The sequence below is a fragment of the Hyla sarda genome, chromosome 3, assembly GCF_029499605.1.
Source record: "Hyla sarda isolate aHylSar1 chromosome 3, aHylSar1.hap1, whole genome shotgun sequence".
Taxonomy (NCBI): Eukaryota; Metazoa; Chordata; class Amphibia; order Anura; family Hylidae; genus Hyla; species Hyla sarda.
The window spans coordinates 187,157,357-187,182,313 of record NC_079191.1 but is presented as its reverse complement, the minus strand read 5'-3'; the positions used below and the strand labels follow the sequence as shown (position 1 = coordinate 187,182,313).

The following is a 24,957-nucleotide window of genomic DNA, read 5'->3' as shown; positions in this document are numbered from 1 at the left end:
TTTAGGCAGTCCAGTTAATTTTGACTTTTCACTCCTAGAATACAAATGAAAAGCTAATAACTAGCCTTTTTCCTGTAACTACATTGTATAAATAAAATAGGACCCGTTTAGGAAAATCTATCCCCTATGATTAATCGTGGGAGGGTTGACCACTGGGACCCCTGTGATCTCCTTTAAGCCACTCCGGCTCTTCTCGTGCACTGAGCGGGGGTCGACATACAACTTCCATGCATCTCCATGAAAGAGTTAAAGATACATGAGCACAGCAGCTCATGTATCTCTGGCTCTCCCACAGAGATGCATGGAGGGGGTGAGTTGACGTGGAGGAGGAGAGACTGAGCGCTGTATGGAAGATTGCGGGGGTTCCAGCAGTCAGACCCCCTGCAATCAGACACCTATCCCCCTATCCTTTCAATAGGGGACAGATTTTCTTAAACTGGACTACCCTGTTAACATGACACATTTAACTTAAATTTTGTTTTACTGGGTTACAGATTTACTGGACTAGCACGCTCGAGTGCAAAACTAATAACTCCTTGTTGTCCTTCTTTACAGGTTGGTGGTTTGATGCCTGTGGGCCTTCTAACTTGAATGGAATGTATTACTCATTGGGGCAGAATACTAACAAATTTAATGGAATCAAATGGTACTACTGGAAAGGATCGGGGTATTCTCTAAAAGCGACAACAATGATGATTCGACCAGTTGACTTTTAAATACCAAATTGTACTTATTCTGTTATGGCAATAGTTGTAAGAACACTTCATCGAAAGTAATACCTGCCGCCATGTTGATTGGAAATTCAGATGTGATAATCTGGAAAGCGGACTACTTAACTAAAGGGAATAATGGTTTACTGAAACACATTTCGATTCAAGGCAGCTCTTTACACAGCCTTTGAGAAACTTTCTGCTGTGTGCAACATTTATTTGGATGTAAATAACTGGAACTTTGAAGTATACAGAAACCTTATGTTGTGCCTCTCTGCAGACACATACTTGCAGTCTTCGTGGCAGCCTACCTGCAAACCACTTTGTATTATGTTTTGTATTATGAGGTGTACATATGACTGTAAATTAACTGTATACAGATTTTGATAATTTGCTACAATTATAAATAAGAGGAGGCCAGATTATATCTTATGACCTGTTTACATATTTTAGGTAATCATATTACTTAATGAGAACAACATCATGGTAAAAAACCATGCAATTCCCGGTTACGGAGGTACGATTCAAGCCACCCATGAATCTTGAATTCTCGCTAGTACAAAAAAAAAGAAAAAAGAAAAGTAGAATCCTTGTTTGTGTAACTCATAAATCAACCAGTGAAACAAAGGTTACTGATATAGCAGATGTGCATATATTTATAGACACATACACTAGTATAATTAATGGAAGCTCTGGCCAAAAAACAGAATAGCATGGAGACACAGAAAAATAACCGTATCAAAGATAGCAATAATGGCTCGAGTTGCTTTGATGGATAGGGAAGTCAAGTCAATAAAAGCCATTTGGCTTTACTGCAGTGGACATATAAGATAACATTAAAATCAGATGCATCTTAATTACATATATTTTATTGGTCTATTAATTTGGATATATTTTACAAAATGTATAAGGTGTTAGAGACTATAATGAAATAAAAAAAATCCTCTACACAAGTCAATCATCACTGGAATAGCAGGTTGAATAAAAACATGTCAATCTAATTGTGGTGCTTAAGAAAATGATATAATAATCCTACCTGTATTGACAAGTGCAACAGTTGTATTATATATTCTACATATTAAAGGGGCTGTCACGTCTGATTTTGCCAAAACCAGACATAGCCGTTGGACAAAAGTGGAAAAAGTGCAAAAATCATGGGCAGTCACTTCCCTTTTGCACTGCAAGTTGCATAACTAAATAAAGTCTGCTATTGTTCCCCACTCTCGGGTGTGCACCTTCTAGCCGAAATCGGATTTTTTTGCAGGAATACTGTGGTAGCCTCGCCAGGTTATCCCAAAACCAGCTGTTTCCTCCGGTATCTTCACCGCTGGCACAGCAGGACCGACTGCACCCTGTTACATGGGATCGCCAGTGTTGTGTCTGCACAACACCCATAGGTGACCAATTTTCCGATTTTGGGACAACTGCCCAACCTCAAAAATTGGGATTTACTGCACTATATAACCCCCTCTCTTCCCAATGAATAAAAAAGGGCTGTTTCACTATTTAGAAAAACAAACTAAAAGAGACTATTTTTTTTTCTAGTCTCCGGAGACCCCTAAAGTGTGTGATAACAGTTTTTGTTTCAAGATTTCAAGATTCTTAATGGCAAAATGATTTGCATATATTGCATTATAAAAACAACAACTGCATAACAAGGCGATTTTCTGCATTATCTGGTCTATGCAAGATTCATATTATTTGTATTATTTACATAAATTTTCTATTTTGATATAAATAGGTATCAAATGTATATCCTCTGTGAACACTGTCTTTTGTATACATGAATGTCTTCAATAAATCCATAATTATTTATTTTTCCGGTTTATATAAAATATGTGACTGTCTCATAAGTTATCCTTTTGAGTGGTGTTTCAAGATTTCTTCAGTATAATACATTGTGAAAAAATTAAAGAGGTTTTCAGGTAAAAAATAATTGATCTGCAGGGTGCCAACACCTTGCACCCCTGTCGATTAGCTGTTGGGGCAAGCAACACCTAGAAGTAAATAATGTACAGAGTCAGAAGCCTTGGCTCTGTACATTTTTAAATGAAAGTGCCAGGGTACTATAGTTCAGCTCTCTTTGAAGCAAAACTGTTTACATCCAGGAACTGTGGCCATTCACCCCAGTGATCATCTACTGATAACCTAACCTGTGTATACTCAAATACCCTCAGGACTTACAGTAAAGCAAATAATATGACAAGCTGGTGGATGCAGGCAAAACATAAAATGCATGTATCTATGCTTCCATTTAACAAGAAAAAGAATAGCAGCTCACCAACAGATGACAGAAACTATAGCTAATGGAATAGATAATAATACAAACATTTAATGATGATGGAAATCAGGAACTGACCCTTACTAGCTGTCTCTAATCTTGCCCTAGATCTTTCCAGACTTTGACATAACACGAGACAAATCATATCTTCCCACTTGCCATTCACTTTGTTTAAAGGGGTACTCTGCCCTCAAGCCCCCCCATTGACATGAATGAAGGGGGAGTGGCATGTTGTCACTAGGGGACGTGGCGTGACGTCATGATTATGGCCATCCGAACCCAGCATTCTGAACCTTTGGATAGGGGATACGATGTTGAGGGACAGAGTACCCCTTTAAACTGCGAGTGGACTTTAGGCGCCAATAGATTTTCCTCTCCTGCAAGTCTATGTTGTTTAAGGCCAAATAGATTGAACAATGGAAGCCTGGATCACTTTAAGATCCATGTAGAGGGAAGGGATGGTAAGCACTCAGGCATAGTATGATTTTACCTGTAGAAATTGGACTGACAAGAAAAAGAGGGTGGCTATTCCATTTATTTAAGACATTTTGGATGTTCCTAAACAATGCCATGAAACTTAGCATATATAAGGTAGAGTATATATGATTTGATTAAGTGTATTCCTAAGTATTCAAATAGGTCTTGACATGTAAAATGGTGTGAAGGTTATAGAGGATAGTATGTAATTATGTTAATTAATTAAAGTTAACTGTCTTAATTCCTTACCCCTAACTTGTTCTTTGGCTATCTAAAAAAAGATTGTGTGTGATCTGGATAGGCCAAAAGGAGTGAGTGAGCTTAATGATGGCAGATGGATCATAATATAGGCTGTGCAATCCAGTTATAATCCAGTGGTGGATGTTGTGGTAGTGGAGTGGGGTTGGGGTGTTAAGAACACGCCCCCATTCTACAGAATATAAAAAAATAAAACTTTACTCACCTCCAGCACTCCGGTGGTGTCTCTAGGTGTGAATGTTACTTAGCAGCATCATGATGCCTTGGCCCAAAGTGACGTCAGGATCCAGCGACACACTGGACCCTGACGTAATTCCTAACCCAGGTGTCATGCTGCAACTTAAAAAGCTGCAGCTCACAGACGGAAACCATAGAACGCCACTGGATGCACAGCGGGAATTAAGCCTTTAAAACAAAGAAGCCATATGCCTTCATGCCTGCATAACACACATAAATTAACTAAGCATATCTTTTTTCCGATACTTCTGAAAGATTGCTCATTTTCCTTGTTTTGTCACCTCCTTGTCTACAAGGAACAAAGCCCTTTTCATATTTATAAGTAAGTTGGGGAAGCTATAAAAATAAAATGTTAATAAAAATCTTGAGGTCTGTATTGAATAAAGTATTCCCTCTGTAGTTGTCACATTGTAATGGGTTCTTTCCAGGTTTAAAAGGGCACTCTCATTAAAACTAATTTTTGCTATTGCATTCCTTATGGTAAATAAAAAAGATTTCTTATATACTTTGGTAAAAAAAAAAAAAAAATGAAGTTTAATTATTGCTTAAAAAAGCTCAAGAGCACATCTTCCCCATCTTATACACAGACTTGGGACTGAAGCCCAAATACAGGAAGTGCAGCCTGGAGTGCTGAGGGGTGTGTGTCCAACCAACAGCATATGGCAGTTAAGTGTGAGAGGAGCTATGATTGGATGAGGCTGGACACCCCCCTTCAGCACTCCAGGCTATACTTTCTGTGTTTGGACCTCGATCCTAAGTCTGTGTATAAGATGGGGGAAAATGTGCTCTTGAGCTTTTTTAAGCACAAATAAAACATAGAAAACTTCATTTTTTTAAACAAAGTATATTAGAAATATTTTTTATTTACCATAAGGAGTGCAATAGCAAAAATTAATTTTAATGAGAGTTACCCTTTAATAATGACAAAAATGTAAAAATTTTATAGTGAGTGTGGAATTAGATTTAGTGAACCTGCCATAAAAGTGGCTTGAGGGAACAGGCCACAGGCCTAGGATGGCAGCTTAGTTTTTCCTCTGCAGGAAGCAGTCCAGCATCCATGATTGTGGTAGCTGGCTAGTTACTCATTGTAAATGGCAAATTTTCTCTTTTTGGTAGCCTCTGGAAGATATGTTGCACCCCAAATAGTGCAGTGAAAAAAAAAATACTAGCCCGTGTACAGCAGCTATGATCCTGCTACCAAAAAGGTATATAGCAGTTCTGTGAGTTACGGATGGGAGACCAATGAATTTATGTCTCCGAATAATTCGGTAAAATGTAATTCAGAAGTCTGCAAAGGGTGAAGGTTATTGGCCATTCAGTGTAAAAAGTTAGCTCCTGATCAGAATAGTGTTCTTGTATGTAATAAAAACATCTAAACTCCACCAGTAATAAGACTGAACATGTTTATAGCAATTGCATAACTAATAATATCCTTTACAGAAAGTCTTCTGTAAATGTTTCCTAATAATTATTAGTGAACAGGAATAAATCCCTTCTGTCAATGTTCATAAAGACCCACATTACCAATACTAAGTGTTTTACCCCTGGACTACATTAAACATACAGTTACTTTAGTAAGTACAGTAGAAAAATGTTAAGAATAAAAAAATGGTGCAAGATGAAAGTGTCATGTAATGCATAACTGGCAACTTATTTAGAACATTGTACTATACTTGTTCTATGTTAATTCCTTTTTAATACAAGCAGATTATGGACTAAATAATGGAAAGAAAAAAAACTATGCTTTCTCTTGAGGTTTTCCTTTAAGAGGGCTTTCTGCTATTCTTTCTGTGTTTCCTAGAAAATAATAGGTTGCACAGTTCATAGCATTATCATAATACTAGAGTCCATGGCATACGCTGTCTGATGACTTTTAGGTTCTAGTGTTTTGACCTTTACAAGCCATTAAGCTTTGAAGTTGTAGAGTTCTTCTGTTTTAATGAATATCCTGCTGAGGTACAATAGCTAATAACTGCATAACCATCTTAATAGCCAGTGATTAAGCCTCTGCGTTTCATAATTTCCTTCTAGCTATAAATAAGATTAAAACAAAATAGACAAAAGCATTTGCATTGAATGGTTTTGCTACTTAAAAATGTGCCTGTACACTAAATTCTCTGTTCCAATAATAACCATCTTTAGACAAATGCATCCTCAAGCTCATTCAGTAAACATACACAAATGTTATACATGTAAAAAGAGTAGATGTGCATAAAGCAAGCATAGTAAATACTACTCCAAGCTTTTAGTTTCCTCTGGATCAACTCAACTCAGTAGGGACTTATTAGGGATATAGGTTGAACTTGATGGACTCTGGTCTTTTTTCAACCTTATGAACTATGTTACTATGTTTGTAGAACATAGACCCTCCTTTGAATATGCCATTAAATTAGAATGTTCTTGAGGATAATATAAAAACCATCTAATGGAAGACACTCTGGCAGAAAAGGACCCTGCAACTTGACAATAACCCAAAACATACTAACAATAAATGGATGGGGAGAAATAGATACTTAAATGGACAAATCAAACTCCAATGAGATGCTGTTGGCGAATTTCAAACAAGGTATAAAAACGCTCATACTTGCCAGAGCTAGAAATTAACCAATGGCTGTTGGTAGATTTTACTATAGGGGAGCAATGCCAGGTATTAGAGCTAAAAAGATAATGGTAGATCCATGATTTATTAAACTTTTTACTGTATATTTAAAAACCTGGATGAATGAGTATCAATAATATAAACCATTCACAAAGAGAAAGGTGCTTGTGAAATAAAAACTATGACTTACAGGAGCTCCAGGAAAATGATCCGAAAGTTCATAGGGTTCTTCTGGAATCCAGTGACCACATTCTAAAGACCACAGCACCTGTATAAAAAAAGAAGAAGTTTCTCATTTCAAATATAGACCTTAAAAGAAACATGCTTAATAAGAAATTTTTTAAATCAGATTCATTCATTGGACTTCACATACTAGTGATCGACAGATATCGATTTTTTAGGGCCGATACCGATAATCTGTGGAGGTTAGGGCCGATAACGTATACCGATATTCCGGTATAAGTTATCGGCTATTTATCCACCCCGCGCGCTTTAAATCAATGAACCCCGGGCGCTTTAAATCAATGAACTGCAGCGGCTTTTGCGGTGCCATAGGCCGCCGCCCGCTTCTCTCCCCCTGCCTGTCAGGGGGTCCTCCTGATTCCTATCACCGCCCCCCACCACAGCCACACCGCGTCGCGTCACTCGTCATTGCGCACAGCGTAACGCTGGACGCAGCAGGAGCCAGAAGTAGCGTGGACCCCGGGAACAGGTAATTATAAAACCGGGGATGGGGGAGGCAATGGGGCCGGGGAGGTGCGTGGGGGGTGGGTGTGCAGCACGGTGCAGTGGGGTGGGGGGGTTTTTCGGGTCGTCGCGGTGCGGGGGCGGGGCATTATGGGCAAGGTAATTGCCGATACAGATAACGCACAAAATCGCGAATATTGGCCGATAATATCGTCCAAACCGTTAATCGGTCGATCCCTAATACTTACATAAGAGCAACTAACATATATCAATAATGGGGGTTTTCTTTTTGAGACATTAGGGGAAAAAAGTCTGAAAATTACAATATGCATAGCAGTAAATTCGGAAAACAGAGTCCACTGTAAATCCTGAACCAGAGTCCTGAATTATGCTAACCCTCCAATACCTGGGGGCTCCCTTGCAGGGTCTCCCCTTGTTCTCCTGTTTCTTTAATACATGTGGAGTATGTTCCTTTAATGCATAGACAGGATCCCTATGTCTAGATAGTATAAAGGAGCCATGGAGGTCTCAAGGACCTGTGAGTAAGCCTGTCACATGTTATGCAGTTATATGATTTGTTGTAACATGTACTCCCAGAGAGCACCAGCTTTAACCTATGATCCACAGCTTGATCAATGGGCTTTAGTACAGCTCCCCACTATATTAAAGGGGTTAGCTGTCTTTAATTAGCTGTCTTTTCCTCAGACTCTTCTGAGAGTAACATCAAAGTCATCAAAGTCTTTGCTGAGGCAGCAAGCACCAGAGGCCTTAGAGTCAAGTGATCAGAATCTGGAGTACCCCAAAAGCTACAGTTTTCAACAAGTCTATAAGTCTATGTCTGCGGTCACTGAATCTAGTCAAGTCCTGCACAAAATCAAGTCTAATTACAAATCAAGTTAATCACCAAGCTGCGAGGTCCTCTTGGTACTGGCCAACTCTCTGGTAAATCTGGCCTTAGCTGTGAAGATAATTACACCTGTCTTCCATTCAGTAAAGCCTCCGTTTGACCATAACTGGTTGTGGACTCTTTATTCACTACTAGCCCGTGGGATAGCGGAGAATCCTGGCGTGTGGTGTTCCGGAACCCGAAAACCACACTGGCGTCATGAACACATAGGGGTTAATACCATCCGACCCCCGGAGTTTATAACATCAGATCCCACCACTCACACCACAACACCTATGGTCCCACCATTCACCGCAGTGGCACACCACAAAAATATATTACACAGTACTATTGCAAGTTTTCATAAAAATACAGATAGAGCAGTTGGCTACATAGTAGTAAGGGTGATACAGTACAGGCAGTCATTTTAGATGACATCCTTTAGAAAACTAAAATTATGCCCATATTTCAACAATCAAGTTTTTGGACTTTTTTTTTTTTTAAGCAACCAATTAAGCAAAGTACATTTTCCTTGGAAACCATTTATTCTCAGGTCATGGGAGATCTAGAACATTTCTATGGTTTGGAATACATTAGCACCAATTGTCACTGATTTATGCCGAGCTTTAAAAAGCATGTGAAACTGTGCAAGTCCGCTTGTGATGGTTAATTTGTGGCACAAGCATAATAAACAATTCGGCTGTCATTAGGAAAGAAAATATTTTGGTGTCAGAGATTAATGATGTGATGCACACTGGTGGTTACTATGTTGTGCAATCATTTTGTATTGGTTTTAACATTATTTCAAAAGAACTCAGCAATGTGATTATTTTCTTTAACCCTATTTACCATTATTTGGCAGTATAAGATGTAGAAACATGCCCTTAAAGGGGGTACTCCAATTATTTTTTTTAATCAATTGGTGCCATAAAGTTAAACATATTTGTAAATAAAAAATAAAAACATGAGATAAACATAATTATGTGTCAAAAAGACATCATAGAAGTCAAATGACAAAATCCTAATTGCTCATTTGAGCCGATTTTATTAAAGGCTTTCTCGCATTTAGAAGTCATGTAAGGGTCATATATTGATATACCATCAAGCAATGTGATCCAAACGATCACAGTGAATTATGTTCCAAGAAAAAGAATTATTCTCACATGCTGCAGTTAACCAAGTCTCAGAGACAATGAACAATGTTGCTCCTCTAGGTGATTTCCGAATTACTTCTATCACACAGAAAGATATGAAACTAACGTCTCCTCCATGTCTTTCCCACATGTGCTGTGATACAGGTGTGTCCCTTCTGTTCTAAATGTCCCAAATATGTTCACAAATTCATTTCTTACAGGACCTCTTCGTTTTATAAACGTATTTTTTTTTTTTAAATCAACTGGTGCCAGAAAGTTAAACAGATTTGTAAATTACTTCTATAAAAAAAATCTTAATCCTTCCAGTACTTATTAGCTGCTGTATACTACAGAGGAAATTATTTTCTTTTTGGAACACAGAGCTCTCTTCTGACATCACAAGCACAATGCTCTCTGCTGACATCTCTGTCCATTTTAAGAACTGTCCAGAGTAGGAGAAAATCCCCATAGAAAACATATGCTGCTCTGGACAGTTCCTAAAGTGGACAGAGATGTCAGCAGAGAGCATTGTGCTCTTGATGTCAGCAGAGAGCACTGTGTTCCAAAAAGAAATGAATTTTCTCTGTAGTATTCAGCAGCTAATAAGTACTGAAAGGATTAAGATTTTTTTTTTTTAATAGAAGTAATTTACAAATCTATTTTCCTTTTTGGCACCAGTTGATTTAAAAAAAATAAATAAAAATAAAAAAGTTTTCCACCGGAGTACCCCTTAAAGGTCCTGGTCATTACAAATTATGTGCCAATATCTCCTCAAAACACTTTTTAACCCTATCAGCCTGATTGTCATAAGTGCCAATAAGTCTGACTACATCCTCCTCTGTGGTTACTTTTTTTGGGGTCAGTAGGGTTCTTCGCTCCGATGCCAGTGCTCTTTTATATAATTTTGTAAGAGTCTCTGAGGGATTCCCTCCTTCAGAAAATCTGTCCCTCAAATCCTTAGCTTGTTTATTGAAGCCTTCAAGCGACGAACAGTAGCAACGAATACGTAGAAATTTCGCTGTGGGTTTCCTGAAAGTGGTGGTTTCTAAAAAACCTGCATCCCTCCTCCTAATGAATACATCCAAAAACAGTAATTTGTCCTTATTAATTTCATAAGTACATTTAAGGCCCAAGGTGTTACAATTCAGACCCTCCACGACTTCCTTAAATGTAATTAAGGAATTTGTGGAGGATCTTAATTGTAACACCTTGGGCCTTAAATGTACTTATGAAATTAATAAGGACGAACTACCTTTTTTTGGATGTATTCATTAGGAGGGGGGATGAAGGTTTTTTAGAAACCACCACTTTCAGGACACCCACAGCAACAATTTTCTACGTCTCTCAGCACGCAGGTGAGCAGAGGGACTCTGGCCGCCATCTTAGCTGATCGGGACCCCATGATAGGGCTACAGAGGTCCCAAACAGCCCCTTAAATCCATGGTCACTGTATTTGTACCTTTTAGATTGTACGACCAACTCTGATTCAGGCATCTAAAGGGTTAATGTAGTGATCAATGATTTCCTCCATTAACTGTGAGCACTAATGTGAGCCATTTCTTATTACATATGGAGCGAGCTTAGCTCCCGAACTTACTTTTAATTGAGTAATTGTGTAATTAAGAGGTTAGAGCATACCTACATTTTTTTTTAATCACAACACTTTGCACAATAGGCCTCTTTCAAAATAGAAGTTTAAAATTAGCGCCTAAATGCCTGAATAGGGTGTAGTTCTCCCCACCATATGTAACTATAGCTCTCCATTGTATCTCCAGTGTAAGACCCAGCGCCATAGAACCACATTATTCTGGGTCTCATGTAGAAGACATGGGCTGTGAAGACAGAGTATGAAGCTTTATCTTCTATTGCTAAATTATTTACAGTGGAGAGCAGGGAAAATAGTGGCCCAGTTTCTATCCAGGAGTTAGGCTTCCAAAAGTGCAAACATTTTCGCAGCATTATGCAGGCTAAAAATTGCTGTTCAGGGACTGCATACATTGCACAAGATATACAGCACATTTCCTTTTTTAAACATGGGTAGCACAGAACCTAAAACACAGTAAAGATAGATGACCAGAAATATAGCTGCAAGTGACTAAACCCTCTGATTTTCAAGTTACACATTTAAGAAAAAGCCACACTTTAGATCAAAACTATATTAAAAACACTAAACTTAAGATAATTGGGCACTCTCATTAAAACTCATTTTTGCTATTGCACTTTTTATGGTAAATAAAAAATATTTCTAATATACTTTGTTTAAAAAAAAATAATGAAGTTTTCTATGTTTTATTTGTGCTTAAAAAGCTCAAAAGTTTTGATATTGCTCTGTTTTTGAAAACAATAAATAAACAGTTATTATATATAAAAAAAAAAGCCCAAGAGTACATTTTCCCCCATCTTATACACAGACTTTGGACCAAAGCCCAAACACAGGAAGTGCAGCCTGGAGTTCATAGGGGGGGTCCAAGTATATTAGAAATATTTTGTATTAACCCCTTAGGACCAAGCACGTATGAGTACGTCCCTGCACCCTGGGTCTCAAGGACCAGGCACGTACTCATACGACCGGACCGGGGTGACTGCTGATATCTATCAGCAGGCACCCCGCGCAAATGCCCAGGGGGGTCACAGACCCCACCATGTCAGCGATCGGCGCAAATCGCAAGTGAATTCACACTTGCGATTTGCGCGATTCTGGTACATTACGGGTCTATGGTGACCCGGAATATAAGGGGGATCGCGGGTGTCTAAGACACCCACGATCCCCCTGAAGCAATAGGAGTGAGGTAGCAGGGGTGCCACCCCTCCTATCCCTGCTATTGGTGGTCTAGACGCGACCACCAATAGCAGATCGGGGGCGGGGGGGTTAACTTTCGTTTTCCCCGTCCTGCCTTCCCACAATAGACGGGGCAGAACGGGGAAACGACAGAGGACCGGCACCAGAGTCCACTTACCGATCTACGGAGGCTGCGTTGCGACGATCGGCGTCGGAGAACGGAGGGCGGCAATGTCGTGCAGCAGGCTCCCTAGATCCGACGGAAGCCGATAAGTTGCCTAGCAACATCTGGAGGGCTGCAGTCCGAGACCACTATATAGTGGTCTCTACACTGTAGCACTCCAGATGTTGCAAAACTACAACTCCCAGCATGCCCAGACAGCTGTTTGGGCATGCTGGGAATTGTAGTTTTGCAACAGCTGGAGGGCTACAGTTTGAGACCACTATATGGTAGTCTCTGAACTATAGCCCTCCAGATCTTGCAAAACTACAACTCCTAGCATGCCCACACAACTGTTTGCTGTCAGGGCATGCTGGGATTTGTAGTTTTGCAGCATCTGGAGGGCCACAGTTTGTAGTGGTCTCTATACTGTAGCTCTCCAGATGTTGCAAAACTGCAAATCCCAGCATGCACAGACAGCAAACAGCTGCCTCAGCATGCTGGGAGTTGTAGTTGCGATCCCTCCAGCTGTTGCATAACTACATATCCCAGCATGCCCTTCGGTGATCAGAGCATGCTGGGAGTTGTAGTTTGGCAACAGCTGGTGGCACACTGGTTGGAAAATATTGAGTTAGATAACAGAACCTAACTGAAGGTTTTCCAACCAGTGTGCCTCCAGCTGTTGCAAAAGTACAACTCCCAGCCTGCATGGTCTGTCAGTACATGCTGGGAGTTGTAGTTTTGAAACAGCTGGAGGTTACAGCTGTACAGGGTACATTCACACGGGCAGGCTTACAGTAAGTTTTCTTCTTCAAGTATGAGCTGCGGCAAATTTGTCGCTGCAGCGCAAACTCCTAGCAGGGAACTCACTGTAAACTTCCGTCAGTGTGAATGTACCCTAAAAACACTACACTGCACTAACACAAAATAAAAGGTAAAACACTACATATACACCCCCTTACACTGTCCTCCCAATAAAAATTGAAAACGTATTGTACAGCAGTGTTTCCAAAACGGAGGCTGCAGCTGTTGCAAAACAACAACTTCCAGCATTTCTGGACAGCCAATGACTGTCCAGGCATGCTGGGAGTTTAGCAACAGCTGGAGGCACCCTGTTTGGGAATCACTGGCGTAGAATACCCCTATGTCCACCCCTATGCAATCCCCTAATTTAGTCCTCAAATGCGCATGGCACTCTCTCACTTCGGAGCCCTGTCTTATTTCAAGGAAACAGTTTAGGGCCACATATGGGGTATCTCCGTACTCGGGAGAAATTACACTGTCACGATTCGGCTTACAGGTTGTGGATCCACTGTGTCAGCGAGGGATTGGCGTGGACCGTGCCGGTGGACCGGTTCTAAGAGGCTACTGGTGTTCACCAGAGCCCGCCGCAAAGCGGGATGGTCTTGCTGCGGCGGTAGCAACCAGGTCGTATCCACAAGCAACGGCTCAACCTCGCTGACTGCTGAGAAGGCGTGGGACAGAAGAACTAGGCAGAGGCAAGGTCAGACGTAGCAGAAGGTCGGGGCAGGCGGCAAGGTTCGTAGTCAATATGGATAGCAGGAGATCAGGTAACACAGGCTTTGGACAACACTAAACGCTTTCACTGGCACAAGGCAACAAGATCCGGCAAGGGAGTGCAGGGGAAGTGAGGTGATATAGCCAGGGAGCAGGTGGAAGCCAATTAGGCTAATTGGGCCAGGCACCAATCATTGGTGCACTGGCCCTTTAAGTCTCAGAGAGCTAGCGCGCGCGCGCCCTAGAGAGCGGAGCCGTGCGTGCCAGCACATGACAGCCGGGGACCGGGACGGGTAAGTGACTTGGGATGAGATTCGCGAGCGGGCGCGTCCCGCTATGCGAATCGCATCCCCGCCGGCAATGTCAGTGCAGCGCTCCCGGTCAGCGGGTCTGACCGGGGCGCTGCAGGGAGAGAGACGCCGTGAGCGCTCCGGGGAGGAGCAGGGACCCGGAGCGCTCGGCGTAACATACACTACAAATTTTGGGGGTCTTTTTTTTTTTACCCCTTATGAAAAGGAAAAGTTGGGGTCTACACCAGCCTGTTAGTGTAAAAAAAAAATTTTTTACACTAACATGCTGGTGTTGACCCATATTTTTTATTTTCACAAGAGGTAAAAGGAAAAAAAAGACCCCCAAAATTTGTAACAATTTCTCCTGAGTACGGAAATACCCCAGAAGTGGGCGCAAAATGCTCTGCGGGCGCACAACAAGCCTCAGGAGTGAGAGCGCACTATGTAAATTTGAAGCCTAAATTTGTGATTTGCACAGGGGTGGCTAATTTTACAGCGGTTCTGACATAAACGCAGAAAAATAAATACCGACATGTGACCCCATTTTGGAAACTACACCCCTCACGGAATGTAACAAGGGGTATAGTGAGCCTTAACACCCCACAGGTGTTTGACAAATTTTCACTTGCATAGTTCGCCCGTAGTGCACTTCAGGTCAACTTATGGGGTATCTCCATAATCAGAGTAGATGGGGTTACAAATTTTGAGGGGTATTTTCTGCTATTAACCCGTGCAAAAATGTGAAATTTGGGGGGAAACACATTTTAGTGAAAATATATATATATTTTTTTTAAAGATGCAAAAGTCGTGAAACACCTGTGGGGTATTAAGGCTCACTTAATTACTTGTTACGTTCCTCAAGGGATCTAGTTTCCAAAATGGTATGCCTTGTGTTTTTTTTTTTTTTGCTGTTCTGGCACCATAGGGGCTTCCTAAATGCCACATGCCCCCCAAAAACCATTTCAGAAAAACATACTCTCCAAAATCCCATTGTCGCTCCTTCGCTTCTGAGCCCTCTATTGTGCCCGCCGAATACTTTACATAGACATATGAGGTATGTGCTTACTCGAGAGAAATTGGGCTACAAATACTAATATAAATTTTCTCCTTTTACCCCTTGTAAAAATTCAAAAATTGGGTCTACAAGAACATGCAAGTGTAAAAAACTGAAGATTGTGAATTTTCTCCTTTACTTTGCTGCTATTCCTGTGAAACACCTAAAGGGTTAAAACCCTTACTGAATGTCATTTTGAATACTTTGGGGGGTGCAGTTTTTATAATGGGGTCTTTTATGGGGTATTTCTAATATGAAGACCCTTCAAATCCACTTCAAACCTGAACTGGTCCCTGAAAAATAGTGAGTTTGAAAATTTTGTGAAAAATTAGAAAGTTGCTGCTGAACTTTGAAGCCCTCTGGTGTCTTCCAAAAGTAAAAACATGTCAACTTTATGATGCAAACATAAAGTAGACATATTGTATATGTGAATCAAAAAAACATTTTGGGAATATCCATTTTCCTTACAAGCAGAGAGCTTCAAAGTTAGAAAAATGCAAAATTTTCTATTTTTTCTTCAAATTTTGGGATTTTTCACCAAGAAAGGATGCAAGTTACCACTAAAATTTACCACCATGTTAAAGTAGAATATGTCACGAAAAAACAATCTCGGAATCAGAATGATAACTAAAAGCATTCCAGAGTTATTAATGTTTAAAGTGACTGTGGTCAGATGTGCAAAAAATGCTCTGGTCCTAAGGTGTAAAATGGCCTGGTCCTTAAGGGGTTAAAGAGTGAAATAGCAAAAATTAGTTTTAATGATAGTTACCCTTTAAATTACTATTCCCACTCAGTTGCAGTAGCTATAGCTAGTCAATTCTTCTGTTTGCAAAGGGCCTCAATGACAGCAGAACAGCCTAAGCCAATAAGGTGTGGTGTAAAGATGTCTTCATTGTTTTGCAGTAGACTGTCCGTTTTGCCTCAGTAGTACCTCACCATTTTCATATTGTTTATTTTGCTATTAAAAAGGTCATTTGAATGATGAATACTGAAGTGATGATCAGCTTGGATACCCAGTGTTATGAATATAGGAGTGTCTGCTGATTGATCCCCGTTCAGAGTTTACGCTGTCAGAAAGTTATCATTTACTGTTGTGTATTTTAGCTGCACGGATGAATGACAGAGCACAGACACAACTAAGTCTCAAACAGCAGCTACCTATCATTACACAGATAAGCTACATAAATATACGCAGTAGGTAATGACTTTTTTGCAAGACTTATTATACAATGACTATTTATAAAGACACATTACTGGTCAAACTTGCATCATTGCTGCTAAAATAATCAATTTATCAGCATTTCCTTGTTAACATCATGTCTATATAGTACATAGGGTTTAAATAAGACAAGAGTTCACCAAGTTCAACCTATATACCCTATATAGTGTCCCTACTAGGTTGATTCAGAGGAAGGCAAAAAACCCTTCTTTCCTCTAGACATAAAGAAGGCCCCCTTTGTATAGATACAGTTCTGGGTATAAATAGATAATGGGAGCGATCTCTGTACTGCCCCATGATATATTTATACAGCGATACCACTTATGTTTATTTTTGTACATTATTTTTATTTAAATAAAATTGGAAACTTTTAATAGGAAATGGGCTTATTCACATATATACGCACTTTTTAAAATATTATTTTATATAGTGGTCCCTAAACTGTAGCCCTCCAGATCTTGCAAAACTACAACTCCTAGCATGCCCAAACAGCTGTCTGCTGTCCGGGCATGCTGGGATTTGTAGTTTTGCAACAGCTGGAGGACCACAGTTTGGAGATCACTTTGCAGTGGTCTCTAAAACTGTAGCCCTCCAGATGTTGCAAAACTGCAAATCCCAGAATGCCCAAACAGCTGCCTCGGCATGCTGGGAGTTGTAGTTGCGTACCTCCAGCTGTTGCATAACTACTCTCCCAGCATGCCCTTTGGTGATCAGTACATGCTGGGAGTTGTAGTTTTGCAACAGCTGGAGGCACCCTAGTTGGAAAATACTGAGTTAGATAACAGAACCTAACTGAAGGTTTTCCAACCAGTGTGCCTCCAGCTGTTGCAAAACTACAACTCACAGCATGAACGGTCTGTCAGTACATGCTGGGAGTTGTAGTTTTGAAACAGCTGGAGGTTTCCCCCGCCCAGGTGAACGTACAGGGTACATTCACACGGGCAGGTTTACAGTAAGTTTCTTGCTTCAAGTTTGGGCTTCGGCAAATTTTTTGCCGCGGCGCAAACTCCTAGCAGGAAACTTACTGTAACACGCCAGTGCGAATGTACCCTAAAAACACTACACTACACTAACACAAAATAAAGGGTAAAACACTACATATACACCCCCTTACACTGTCCCCCCAAAAGAAATTAAAAACTTATTGTACGGCAGTGTTTCCAAAACGGAGCCTCCAGCTGTTGCAAAACAACAATTTCCAGCATTTCTGGACAGCCACTGACTGTCCAGGCATGCTGGGAGTTTAGCAACAGCTGGAGGCACCCTGTTTGGGAATCACTGGCGTAGAATACCCTTATGCAATCCCCAATTTAATCCTCAAATGCGCATGGCGCTCTCACTTCAGAGCCCTGTCGTATTTCAAGGAAACAGTTTAGGGCCACATATGGGGTATCTTAGTACTCGGGAGAAATTGCACTACAAATTTTGGGGGGCTTTTTCTCCTTTTACCCCTTATGAAAAGGAAAAGTTGGGGGCTACACCAGCTTGTTAGTGTAAAAAACTAAACATGTTTACACTAACATGCTGGTGTTGCCCCATACTTTTTATTTTCACAAGCGTTAAAAGAAAAAAAGGACCCCCAAAATTTGTAACGCAATTTCTCCTGAGTACGGAAATACCCCAAATGTAGGCGTAAAATGCTCTGCGGGCTAACAACAAGGCTCAGGAGTGAGAGCGCACCATGTTCATTTGAGGCCTAAATTGGTGATTTGCACAGGGGTGGCCGATTTTACAGAGGTTCTGACATAAACGCAAAAAAAATAATACCCACATGTGACCCCATTTTGGAAACTACACCCCTAACTGAGTGTAAAAAAGGGGTACAGTGAGCATTTACGCCCCACAGGTGTCTGACAGATTTTTGGAACCGTGGTACGTGAAAATGAAAAATGTAATTTTTAATTTGCACAGCCCACTGTTCCAAAGATCTGTCAAACGCCAGTGGGGTGTAAATACTCACTGCACCCCTTATTAAATTCTGTGAGGGGTTTAGTTTCCAAAATAGGGTCACATGTGGGGGGGTCCACTGTTCTGGCACCACGGGGGGCTTTGTAAACGCACATGGCCCCTGACTTCCATTCCAAAAAAATTTTTTCCCAAAGGCTCAATGGCGCTCCTTCTCTTCTGAGCATTGTAGTGCGCCAGCAGAGCACTTGATGTCCACACATGGGCTATTTCCATACTCAGAAGAGATGGGGTTTCAAATTTTGGGGAGCATTTTGTCCTATTATCCCTTGTAAAAATATTCCATTTGAGGGAAAACTAGCATTTTAGTGGAAAAAATTAATAAATCATTTACATTTCCAACTTTCACGAAAAGTCGTCAAACACCTGTGGGGTGTTAAGGCTCACTGGACCCCTTGTTACGTGCCTTGAGGGGTGTAGTTTCCAAAATAGTATGCCATGTGTTTTTTTTTTTTTTGCTGTTCTGGCACCATAGGGGCTTCCTAAATGTGACATGCCCCCCAAAAACCATTTCAGAAAAACTCACTCTCCAAAATCACACTGTCATTTCTTGAACATCTGACCACTGTTACTTCAATCATTAATAACTCTGGGATGCTTTTACCTTTCATTCTGATTCAGAGATTGTTTTTTTCGTGACATGTTTTTTGTCGATACTTGTATCATTTCTTGGTGAAAAATTCCCAAATTTGATGACAAAATTGAAAATTTTGCATTTTTTTTTTAACTTTGAAGCTCTCTGCTTATAAGGAAAATGGATATTCCAAATAAATTATACATTGATTCACATATACAATATGTCTACTTTACGTTTGCATCATAAAGTTTACATGTTTTTAATTTTGGAAGACATCAGAGGGCTTCAAAGTTCAGCAGCAATTTTCAAATTTTTCCCAAAATTTTCAAAATCGGAATTTTTCAGGGACCAGTTCAGTTTTGAAGTGGATTTGAAGGGCCTTCATATTAGAAATACCCCACAAATGACCCCATTATAAAAACTGCACCCCTCAAAGTATTCAAAATGACATTCAGTAAGTGTGTTAACCCTTTAGGTGTTTCACAGGAATAGCAGCAAAGTGAAGGAGAAAATTCTAAATCTTACGTTTTTACAATCGCATGTTCTTGTAGACCCAGTTTTTTTATTTTTACAAGTGGTAATAGGAGAAAAAGCCCCCAAAATTTGTAACCCAATTTCTCTCGAGTAAGGAAATACCTCACATGTGTATGTCAAGTGTTCGGCGGGCGCAGTAGAGGGCTCAGAAGGGAAGGAGCGACAATGGGATTTTGGAGAGGGAATTTTTCTGAAATGGTTTCTGGGGGGCATGTCACATTTAGAAAGCCCCTATGGTGCCAGAACAGCAGAAAACCCCACATGGCATACAATTTTGGAAACAAGGGGTCCAATTAGCCTTGACACCCCACAGGCGTTTGACAACTTTTCGTTAAAATCGGATGTGTAAATGGCAAAAAAAAAAAATCACACTAAAGTGCAGTTTTTCCCCCAAATTTACCATTTTTACAAAGGGTAATGTGAGAAAATGCCCCTCCAAATTTGTAACCCCATCTCTTCTGAGTATGGAAATACCCCATGTTAGGACATTAAATGCTTTGCGGTCGAACTACAATGCTCAGAAGAGAAGGAGTCACATTTGGCTTTTTGAAAGCAACTTTTGCTGAAATGGTTTTTTGGGGGCATGTCGCATTTAGGAAGCCCCTGTGGTGCCAGAACAGCAAAAAATACCCACATGGCATACTATTTTGGAAACTACACCCCTCAAGGAACGTAACAAGGGGTCCGCTGAGCCTTAACACCCCACAGGTGTTTAACGACTTTTCGTTAAAGTTGGATGTGTAAATGAAAAAAAAAATTTTTTTTACTAAAATGCAGTTTTCCCCCTAAATTTTACATTTTTACAAGCGGTAATAGGAGAAAATTACCCCCAAAATTTGTAACCCCATTTCTTTTGAGTATGGAAATACCCCATGTTAGGGGTATGCTCAGAAGAGGAGGAGTGCCATTGAGCTTTTGGGAAGAGAATTCGTTTGGAATGGTAGTCAGGGGCCAGGTGCGTTTACAAAGCCCCCCGTTGGGCCAGAACAGTGGACCCCCCCACATGTGACCCCATTTTGGAAACTACACCCCTCACAGAATTTAATAAGGGGTGCAGTGAGTATTTACACCCCACTGGCATTTGACAGATCTTTGGAACAGTGGGCTGTGCAAATGAAAAATTAAATTTTTCATTTTTACGGACCACTGTTCCAAAAATCTGTCAGACACCTGTGGGGCGTAAATTCTCACTGTACCCCTTATTACATTACATGAGGGGTGCAGTTTCCAAAATGGGGTCACATGTGTCGGGGTCCATTGTTCTGGCACTATGTGGGCTTTGTAAACACATGTGACCTTCAACTCCGGACAAATTTTCTCTTCAAAATCCCAATGGCGCACCTTCTCTTCTGAGCATTGTAGTTCGCCTGCAGAGCACTTTAAATTCACATATGGGGTATGTTCTTACTCAGAAGAGATGGGGTTACAAATTTGGGGGGCTTTTTTCCTATTTTCCCTTGTGAAAATAAAAAATTTAGGGTAACACCAGCATTTTAGTGAAAAATATTTTTTTTCATTTTCCCATCTAACTTTAATGAAAATTCGTCAAACACATGTGGGGTGTTCAGGCTCACTATACCACTTGTCACGTTCCATGAGGGGTGTAGTTTCCAAAATGGGGTCACATGTGGGTATATTTTTTTTGCGTTTGTCAGGACCGCTGTAAAATCAGCCACCCCTGTGCAAATCACCAATTTAAAATCAGCCACCCCTGTGCAAATCACCAATTTAGGCCTCAAATGTACATGGTGCGCTCTCATTCCTGAGCCGTGTTGTGCGTCCGCAGAGCATTTTACGTCCACATATGGGGTATTTCCGTACTCAGGAGAAATTGCGTTACAAATTTTGGGGGTCTTTTTTTCCTTTTTACCGCTTGTGAAAATAAAAAGTATGGGGCAACACCAGCATGTTAGTGTAACATTTTTTATTTTCTTACACTTACAGGCTGGTGTAGCCCCCAACTTTTCCTTTTCACAAGCGGTAAAAGGAAAAAAAAGACCCCCAAAATTTGTAGTGCAGCGATACCCCATATGTGGCCCTAAACTGTTTCCTTGAAATACGACAGGGCTCCGAAGTGAGAGAGCGCCATGTGCATTTGAGGACTCAATTAGGGATTACATAGGGGTATTCTACACCAGTGATTCCCAAACAGTGTGCCTCCAGCTGTTGCTTAACTCCCAGCATGCCTGGACAGTCAGTGGCTGTCCAGAAATGCTGGGAGTTATTGTTTTGCAACAGCTGGAGGCTCCATTTTGGAAACACTGCCGTACAAGACGTTTTAAATTTTTATTGGGAGGGGGGGGGGGGGGGGGGGGGGGGGGGGACAGTGTAAGGGGGTTTGCCGCAGCTGAAACTTGAAGCAGCAAATTTACTGTAAACCTGTCCGTGTGAATGTACCCTGTACATTCACATGGGGGGGGGGAGGGCAAACCTCCAGCTGTTTCAAAACTACAACTCCCAGCATGTACTGACAGACCGTGCATGCTGAGAGTTGTACTTTTGCAACAGCTGGAGGCACACTGGTTGGAAAACCTTCAGTTAGGTTCTGTTACCTAACTCAGTATTTTCCAACCAGTGTGCCTCAAGCTGTTGCAAAACTACAGCTCCCAGCATGTACTGATCACCAAAGGGCATGCTGGGAGATGTAGTTATGCAACAGCTGGAGGTACCCAACTACAACTCCCAGCATGCCGAGACAGCTGTTTGCTTTCTTGGCATGCTGGGATTTCCAGTTTTGCAACATCTGGAGAGCTACAGTTTTTAGACCAGTGCAAAGTGATCTCGAAACTGTGGACCTCCAGATGTTGCAAAACTACAACTCCCAGCATGCCCAGACAACAAACAGCTATGTGGGCATGCTAGGAGTTGTAGTTTTGCAAGATCTGGAGGGATATAATTTAGAGACCACTGTATAGTGGTCTCAAACTGCAGCCCTTCAGCTGTTGCAAAACTACATATTCCAGCATGCCCAAATAGCTGTCTGGGCATGCTGGGAGTTGTAGTTTTTCAACATCTGGAGGGCTACAGTTTAGAGACCACAGTCTCAGACTGTGGCCCTTCAGATCATCTTACCGGCTTCCTTAGGATCCCGGGAGCCGTCATCTTCTGACGCACGTCACGCCGCCCGCCGATCACCGTCGCCGCAGCCTCCGGATCGGTAAGTGGACGTCGGCGCCCGGTCCCCTTTGGTTCCCCTCTTCTGCCCCGCCTATTGTGGGTGGGCAGGACGGGGAAAACGAAAGTTAACCCCCCCGCCCCTGGTCTGCTATTGGTCGTCGCCTCTGACGATCAATAGCAGACCAATAGCAGGGATAGGAGGGGTGGCACTCCTGTCACCTCACCTGATTGATTTCAGCAGTCACCCCGGTCCGGTCCCCGCCCGGCACGCGGCGGGGACCGAAATTCCCACGGGCGTATGGATACACCCTGGGTCCTGAAGTACCAGGACGTCAAGGCGTATCCATATGCCCTAGGTCCTAAAGTGGTTAAAGAAAAATAAGGGGGAAGTCTGTCTGTCCCTGCTTTCCCGATACAGGGCTAAATCTATGAAATATTCACTTGCCCAGCGCCTGGAACTACATGTCCCGGGCGTCGGGCGATAGGATTTCCACATCCCTTCATCAGTATTGCCTGCACTAACCTCTTGATAGGACTTGTTAACCTCTTGATAGGTCTGTACTGCACGTAATACTAATAAAAATTATATTTACATTATTTATATTTTAGTGGCTCTGTTATCCTTCTTTTTGATATACCGTATATACTCGAGTAGAAGCCGACCCAAATATAAGCCGAGGCCCCTAATTTCACCCCCAAAACCCAGGAAAAGTTATTAACTCGACTATAAGCCTAGGGTGGAAAATACATCATCCCCCCTGTCATCATCCAGACCACCGTCATTAACACCCTCATCATCATCACCGTCTGTCATCATCCCCCCCTTCATCATTACCCTGTCATCATCCCCCCGTCATCATCATCCCCCCGTCATCATCATTCCCCCATCATCATCCCCCACCCCCGTCATCATCCCCGCCTGTCATCATCCCCCTGTCATCATCCCACACCCCCCCTTCATCATCACCGCCTGTCATCATCCCACACGCCCCTTCATCATCACCACCTGTCATCATCCCCCTGTCATCATGACCGCTTGTCATCACCCCGTCATCATCCTACACCCCCGCTTCATCATCACCGCCTGTCATCGCCCTGTCATCATCCCACCCCCCCCCCCCCCCACATTCATCATCACCGCCTGTTATCTTCCCACACCACTCTCCCCCCCCCCCCCTTCATCATCACCACCTGTCAATGTCTGAACATTATGGTCCATAATCATTGTTTTTGAGGACATTTCCTAATTTAGAATGTTAAGTGCGTCTCTGAGCTGAACAAACCTTGTCTTCCTAAAGTGAAAAAAATAAAAAAATTTTAGTTCATTTTGGGGGCTTCCGTTTCTATGTAGTGCACTTTTCAGAAAAAAATGACACCTTATCTTTATTCTGTAGGACCATACGGTTACAAGGATACCTCATTTATGTAGGTTAATTTTATATAACTACATGCACCAAAATTAGTATGCTTAAAAACATCATCTGACTCCTATCATTTTTTTGCATTCAGTGCTATATGAGGGGCTCATCCTTTGCGATGTGGTCTGTAGTTTTTATCGGTATAATTTTTGTTTTGATGGTCGCTTTTTATAAAAAATTTTATGGTATATGAAGTGACCAACATTTTGGACTTTGGTATCTTTTTTTTACATGTACGCCATCGACCGTGCGGTTTAACTAACCTTATACTTTGACAGTTTGGACATTTATGCACACGGCGGTCCCACATATGATTATGTTTATTTTTAAATTACATTATTTTATATATAAAATGGGAAATGGGGGGTGGGGGGTATTAAAACTTATTAACAGAGGGGCTTATTCAAATTTATTCCCTTTTTAAAAATGTTATTATATATATATATATATATATATATTTTTTTTTTTTAGTCCCCTAAAAAGAAGTATTTCGATTGCCATAGCATAGCATCCATCCGTGTTGTCTGAGCTCTGCTGCTCCAGCCTTCCATGGCTGGCTGGGAGCTTCAGAGCATCGATCGGACGGTGAGAAGACAGGTAAGGGCCCTCTTTCCGTCCTCACAGCTGATCGGGACATCGCTGTTTGAACCCGATGGTGAGCTAACAGGCATGTTAAGCCAGCATTTTAGACGGTGCAATCACCTTTGATTGGGGCGTCTTAAAAGGTTAGTGCCGAGCATCGGCCAGATCGACGATGCCCGGCATTAACCCTGGGTCCTGGCTGCTGATAACAGTCAGGACCCACCAGATATAAAGCATGCTCAGCTAGCTTCAAACACCGCTAACGGGCCCAGGATTTACAGGTATGCCATGCATTCTTAGGTACCAAGACACAAGGATGTACCCATACACCTTGCGTCCTTAACAGGTTAACAAAGAACACATTATAATTGATTATATTGTGGTCACTATTTCCTAGATGTCATCCTATCTGTAATTAGGTCCAGTAAGGTGCCCCCCTCTGGTCGGGTCCTTTACCTTTTAGGACAGATAATCAT

At 41.5% G+C, this 24,957-nt stretch overlaps 2 protein-coding genes across 2 annotated transcripts in view; one reads left to right on the top strand and one right to left on the bottom strand.

Moving 5' to 3' along the window:
* Positions 1-2,508, top strand: part of ANGPT2 (angiopoietin 2) — a 45,209-nt gene extending 42,701 nt beyond the window's left edge. The window contains exon 9 of the mRNA XM_056565716.1: positions 556-2,508. Within this exon, the coding sequence (XP_056421691.1) occupies positions 556-716 (161 nt within the window). The 3' untranslated portion in view covers positions 717-2,508. The remainder of the gene's footprint in view (positions 1-555) is intronic.
* The window catches only part of MCPH1 (microcephalin 1), a 317,389-nt gene that overhangs the window by 207,106 nt on the left and 85,326 nt on the right, over positions 1-24,957 (bottom strand). Inside the window, exon 12 of the mRNA XM_056565717.1 lies at positions 6,753-6,830. Coding sequence (XP_056421692.1) covers positions 6,753-6,830 — 78 coding nt within the window. The remainder of the gene's footprint in view (positions 1-6,752; positions 6,831-24,957) is intronic.